At 59.4% G+C, this 6,398-nt stretch overlaps 1 protein-coding gene across 1 annotated transcript; it reads left to right on the top strand.

The window, feature by feature from the left end:
• Nucleotides 1-1,144: 1,144 nt before the first annotated feature.
• On the top strand, nt 1,145-6,391 carry EFHD2 (EF-hand domain family member D2). Its single transcript, XM_079326489.1, has 4 exons — nt 1,145-1,352; nt 4,268-4,415; nt 5,147-5,281; nt 5,402-6,391. Exons 1-4 carry the CDS (start codon nt 1,156-1,158, stop codon nt 5,534-5,536), a joined length of 615 nt encoding a protein of 204 aa, XP_079182615.1. The 5' UTR covers nt 1,145-1,155; the 3' UTR covers nt 5,537-6,391.
• Nucleotides 6,392-6,398: the final 7 nt, after the last annotated feature.

Here is a 6,398-nt window from a genome sequence, read left to right as displayed (position 1 = left end):
GAACACCCCAGGAATGCTGGACCTGCCACCAGGGAAGGGGGAAGAAGAGGATCTGTGTCAGTTACACAAGTACAGCAGCAGCATGAGGACAAGCTGGGGATGAGAGCAATGTGCTGTTGGGGTGGGGTAATGGCACAGGCTCCCTTACTGATTCTTATCATTAGCAAGGGAGAGAGCAGAGCCTGGATTTTGGGCAGCAGCAGTGCTCTGGGAGGGGAGGGAATCCCTGCAGGCAATAGGCAGCTCCAGCACATCATCCCTGCAGCCCATGTGCCGAGTCCTCTGCAGACCTCTTCAGCTGAGGATAATTTGGATGTGAGCAAAGCCCCTCTGGGGTTTTTTGGTCTTTATTTTTAAATAGGATAAAAAAAGGTCTGGAAGCAGCACAGAGAGCTGCAGCTGGCAGATGCAGGGCTGCAATGTCTCTGGGCATGCAAGGCACCCATGTGTGCACAGTGGCCGATCCGTAGTGGCAATGGCAGTGCTGTGGGGCTCTGCTAATTGTTGTGGCCTGGCTTTCCTTCTCCCTGTGCTGGGAGAAGCTGGATGCTTCCCTGTCTGAATGCCTGGGCATTGACTTTGGGGCAAGGCATGACCTCACATGCTTGTGCAGGTTAAAGGTGATGCCGTGGGCATCCTCTGCAAGGTGTATCTGGAGGTATTGGGTTGCTCCATGACTGTGTATCCTTCCCACACCATCCTTGGCAAACTCTGGGTCAGTAATGGTTGGAGATGGCAAGAGCACAGGTGGCTGTGAGTGCACCAGACTCCACACCCTCCTTCGAGTCTATGGATTCATAGAATCATGGGCTGGTTTGGGTTGAAAGGACCCTAAAGACAGTCGCGGGGGGATTCCGCCGGTGATGCTGGACCTAAGGATGATCCCAGGCTGATCCCGCCGGGGGATGGATGAGCCCTGCCGATGCTGCCTGTGGAGGGGATCTGAAGGGACGGTGATGGAGGGATAAAGGGATGGAGGGATGGAGGGATGGAGGGCGGCGGGGAGCGGACTCCCCCCGATGGCTGCGGGAGCCGGGCGGGGCGGTCCGGGGGCGGGCAGCCGAGCCCCCCGGGCCGGGCGCGGGAGCCGGGGGGCTGCAGCCCGGCCCCGGGGCGGAGCGGGGCGGAGCGGCGCGGCCATCCGGGCACCGCACCATGGCGGCGGCGGCGGAGGAGCCGGAGGGGCGGCGGGGCCGGGGACCGCGGCCGGGACCGGCTCCGGGCAGCCCCGCGGGGCGGGCGGTGGGCGAGGGCTCGCCCGGGGGCAGCGGCCGCCGCGTCTTCAGCCCCGCCGGGGAATTCCGCGAGTTCTCCCGGCGGCAGCTCCGTGACATGGAGCGACTCTTCCGACAGTGAGTGTGGGGCGCGGGGAGAGGGGGGTCCCCGGGTGGCAGCGCCGGGGCAGCCGGGGGACCCCCGGCACCCAGCACATCCCGGTTCCTGCATCCCCGGTGTCCCGGCTTCCAGCCGCCCCAGCGCCTCCCGCCCCGCGCCTGCGGGCGGGACCCCTTATTCTAAGGGAGAGGGACCCCCATGCACCCCAGCCTCTTGCGGGAGGGATCCCCCGGCTCCTTGTCAGAGTCTCCCCGCCCCAGCTCCGCGCAGCAGGGATGCCAAGGCACGTCCAGTTCCTTGAAGGAAGGATCACCCTCCTGCCCCTCTCAGAAGGGATGCCAACCCCTCTCCTCCCAAAACCTCTCTAAAGACTGGCGCTGGGGACACCTTCCCCCAGCTCCTTGCAGGAGCCGTTCCTGAGCGCCCCTAAATTCTTGCAGAAGGAACCTCCTGTTCCCCATGAGGGGGTACCCTGGTGCAGAGGCCAGAGAAAGGGGTCTGAAAGAGGGGACAGGGACCTTCACATTCCCTGTGTCGCATCACCCAGGGATCGCACATCCCCGCAGCTCCCGGGGCCGCAGAGGCCGGGCTGGCGTGTCCTCAGCATCCCTGCCCGCGCTGCGTGCCACCACGCGTGGCGGAGCGTGACTCGGAGCACGAGCTCGGCCCCCGGCCCCTGGGAAGGGGGGGAGAGCTGGCAGCGAGCCTCCAGCCCTGGAAGTTTCCAGGGGGAGACAGAAATCGGGGTGACTCCAGCCGTGGTCACGCTGAGATGCGCGGGAGTAGCCAGGGGCGAGCGGGACAGCCCGGAGCATCCCCATGGATCCCGCGCTGGGTGCTTTGTGCAGGAGGCGTGGAGACAGCGCGACTCCTGGAAAGCGGGGAGGCACGGCTGGGTCCGGGCGAGGCGGGGGCTGAGATGCCAATACCGCTGGCACCGAGGGAGGATCCGCATCGGCGTCCTGGGTGTTCTTGCTCGGACCCGAGTGGAGGAACTGGGGGGGGGTTGGAGGCGGTGGCCGCCGAAACACAAGGTTGGGGGGCTGCATGGGGTGAGGGCGCGCCCTGTCAGCATCCCTGGCGGGTCAGCATCCCGTGTCCTCCCGGGGCTGGCACCCACCGCCAGCACATGGCAGCGAGCCAGACGCGCAGGTTGCTGCCAGCCGTGCCCTGCAGCAGAAGGGAACCTGCGGCGGGGACAGTGGCAGCTCCCGGTGCCGGTGGCCGTGCCGGGCAGCTCCGGGCGCAGATGGCAGGGCGGGGGTCGGCGCCGCGCAGGCGGGGAGCGCCGTGCGGAGCAGACGTGTTTGCTCTGGCAGCTGCGGCGTGTCGCTGCAGCGAAAGGAGCAGCGCCAGGGCTGCGAGGCACTCGGGAGGTTTGGGAGCTGGGGGGGGTCTCCCAAGGGAAGGATGCTCTGGAGCAAAGCCCTGCCACGCTGTCCTCGGGATGTGGCAATCCGGCTGTAGAGGGTAAAGTGATGTGGGGAAGGGGTTTGGCTCTCCTTTGGGAGATGCAGGATGCTGGTATCCCCAAAAAGGAGGAGGGGATTGAGAGAAAGGAAGTGCCCTGCATCTGGGGAGGTGGCTTGTGTGGCGTGAAGTGGCCAAGTCAGGCAAGGCAACTCACCCCTTGTGGAGAAACTGTGGGATGCAGGATGGAGAAGGGCTTTAGACAAGGGCAGGGAGTGACAGGACAAGGAAGAAAGTCTTCAAAAGTGACAGGAGACAGGGTTAGTTGGGATACTGGGAGGAAGTTCATCCCTGTGAGAGTGGTGAGGTCCTAGCACAGGGTGCTCAGAGAAGCTGTGGCTGCCCCAAGTGTCCAAGGCCAGACTGGACGGGGCTTGGAGCAGCCTGTGACAGTGAGAGGTGTCCCTGCCCATGGCAGGGGGTTGGAATGAGTTGGTCTTTGAAATCTGTTCTAACCAAAACCATTCTACAATTCTATGATCTTATGCTCCAAGAGGGGTATTGGAAGCAAAAATCATGTGGGATGTGTGCCCATCGCCCCACTGTGAGGGTGATGGCACCAGCAGCAGGGGTGAGCAGGACCAGCCCCATTTTGTGTCCCTGGCAGATCAGGGAGGTGCTGCTGGAGACACAGACAGAGCAGACAGCAGCAGGGGAGGTACAGATGAGTCACGGACCTGCAGCAGGGGGAGCCAAGACTCTGCGTGGCTGCTGCAGTGACAAGATACCAAAAAAAAGCCCTGACACAACGGGTGCAGTGTGTAGCTGCCCACCTACAGCGTGTGGAGCTGTACAAAGCGTGGCTCCCTGCTGGCTCCCTGTGGAGATGTCGCTGTGCCACGGCAGCTGGCACAGCCCCCAGTGCGCGGGCAGCGGGCAGGGCTGTTCCTGGAAACTGGAGGGAACTGTGGCACAGCCACAGGGGGAGTCTGAGGAGGGGCATTCCTGACAGCTCTGTAGGAATCAGTCAGCAGAGCTGTGCCCAAAGGTCTCAGCCAAGCCCAGGCACCTGGCCAGAGGTGGAGCATGGATGGCACAGGCTCTGGGCAGTGAGGGTGGGTCGCTGGAGGTGTCACAGTGAGGAGGAGGGGGTGCCATGGGCAGCAGTGCCCGCTGGGCTTAGCCCCATGGCCTGTTATCCCATGCTGCAGCCAAGGGGAGCTCAGGCTCCTGGCACAGGGAGCTGGCAGCAGGCTTGGCAGCATCCTGGCAGGTTCTCCTGCCAAGTGCACACGGACACAGGCACGATCCTGGATAGTGCTCCAGGGGCTTGTTAGTGGCTCAGCAGCTTTCCTGTGGTCTGGAGAGCTGCCGGACACATCAGTGCCCAAATCCTTGCTGCTCCCTCTTTGCTTCCCAGCCAGTGTGAGAGCACACAGGGGTCTGCTGCTGGGGGGTCAGTGTGGGGCTGTGAGGGCTCTGCCCCACGGTGATATGTCAGGATTGTGCTGCCATCCTGCAGGTATGACGCAGGGAAAGATGGCTTCATTGACCTGATGGAGCTGAAGCTGATGATGGAGAAGCTGGGGGCTCCACAGACACACCTGGGGCTGAAGAACATGATCAAGGAGGTGGATGAAGACCTGGACAGCAAGCTCAGCTTTCGGGAGGTGAGGGGATAGGAGGCTCCACGCTGGCAGGGAGATGTCCCCAGCCACTATCAGACTGGTGAGAAGGTGGGCAGAGACCATGGTGGCTTTGGGGTCTTCATTGGGAGCCAATGCTGATTTACCAAAATAAGAGTATTGGTTCTAATACTGATACTCAACTGTGACAGATAAGAGACTCTCTAACAATTTAAAGTTAGAAAGTGAATGTTTATTCAGCACTGGGCAGCAACGTGAGGTAATCCTCTAATACACACTGCAAAATCGCAGGTGATCACAGACTCTATTTATTGACAAAGGGTTCAAACAAATACATATTCATAATAACAGCCTCTCCATTGGTAATTAGCTTGAATAACTATTAAGCATGTGTGATTGACTTATTAAATTAAGTCTGGGGTCGTTTTCATGGGGAGGAGTCTTAAAAGGAGGAAATAAGGTGAGTCTTCCTCACCCTAAACTCTTGACCTTTTCTATCAATGACAATAGAAATGAATTCTGGGGATAGTCCAATTTTTCAAAGAATAGGTTCTGGTTGCATTGTCTATATTCCTTTAGATCTGCTCACTAGTTTTGTCTTTTCCCATTATAAGCGCAGCTAAGCAAACATAAAATGACAGACAATCAATTATTTCAGTTTCAGATAACTTCTAACTTTTAATTACCTTCAGCCAGGTAACTAAAATCCTAGTTTTCTAGAACGAGTGTTTCAATGCTCCCGTGTCCCCTGGCAGTTCCTGCTGATTTTCCGCAAGGCAGCAGCGGGTGAGCTGCAGGAGGACAGTGGGCTGCACGCCCTGGCCCGGCTCTCCGAGATTGATGTCTCCACAGAGGGGGTGAAAGGTGCCAAGAACTTCTTTGAGGCCAAGGTGAGGAGGTGCCAGTGCAGGATGGCAATGCAGCAGGGCAGTTTGGTGCTGGGTAGCAGGATATGTTGGGGTGGGTAGGAGAGCTTGGCAGAGGTCACAGCTGGACGTTTCCATCTGCAGGCACAAGCCATCAATGAAGCCAGCAAGTTTGAGGAGGAGATCAAGGCAGAGCAGGAGGAGAAGAAGAAGCAGGCAGAGGAGCTAAAGCAGAGGAAAGCAGCCTTCAAGGAGCTGCAGTCCAACTTCACGCAGTGACAGGGCTGGGCAGGACTGGTCAGCGGTGCCCAGAGTGGCAGCGCTGCCTGTGCCACGTGCCAGCCATGCCAGGAGTGATGCCCAAGCTCTGTGCCACCTGTGCTGCTGGCAGGACCCTGGCATGGGCTCAGCACAGCACCCACCTTGCTGGCAGAGCCCAGTCAGCCCCAGCTCCCCCCTCCCCTCTTGCTATGGTGTCTGTAGGTGTTGTTCGTGCCCCCCACCTCCCCAGCGTGCCCCCACCCTGAGCAGCACCCCATTCTCTGCCCACAGCTGCACTGGGGGCTGCTGCTGCTGAGTCCCAGGGGAGCTGTGTCCAGAGTGTCTGTCCCTGGCACACCTGTGCCCAGACTGTTGTGTGTTGTGAGTGCACTGGGAGGTTTGCAGGGTGGGGGCTTGCACAGCTGGCCATGGTGGGTGTTGTGGTGGCCGTGCTGCCTCGGTGTCTGTTGGTATTGCTGTGTGTGAAACCAGTGACAAAAGCCATGGCAAGGGCCAGCTTTGTGAGAGGGGCTTTGTGAGAGTGTGTGTGTGTGTGTGTGGTGCTGGGGGTGGGTGCCCACCCCACTGGCAAGGAGCCCCCCAGGAGCTGTGTCTCTCTTTATTTTGGTCAAAGACATACAGAAAGGCAGCTGCTGGCTCATGGGGCTGTATTATGTTTTTCATGTTGTGTTCAGCCTGGCAGGATGAGTGTGGTGGCCACAAATGGTTGCCATTGGTCACTGAGGCTCTTGTCTTTGTGGGTGGCTGTAAAAACCCACATCTGTCCCACAGTGTCCCCCAAGTGGCGGCATAGGGGGTGTGTTATGTTTTTTTTAATTTAGTCCCAAATAAATATTATATTTCTTAATATAATTTTATA

This window comes from Erithacus rubecula, assembly GCF_903797595.1.
Source record: "Erithacus rubecula genome assembly, chromosome: 24".
NCBI classification, from domain to species: Eukaryota; Metazoa; Chordata; class Aves; order Passeriformes; family Muscicapidae; genus Erithacus; species Erithacus rubecula.
This window is presented reverse-complemented; position numbering and strand designations above follow the sequence as displayed.

Bases quoted from the DNA above. Each gene is read 5' to 3' on its own strand.
- EFHD2 (XM_079326489.1), top strand. From the start codon at position 1,156: ATGGCGGCGGCGGCGGAGGAGCCGGAGGGGCGGCGGGGCCGGGGACCG. The intron at 1,353-4,267 runs GTGAGTGTGGGG...GCCATCCTGCAG, and splicing joins ATGGAGCGACTCTTCCGACA to GTATGACGCAGGGAAAGATG. The intron at 4,416-5,146 runs GTGAGGGGATAG...GTCCCCTGGCAG, and splicing joins GCAAGCTCAGCTTTCGGGAG to TTCCTGCTGATTTTCCGCAA.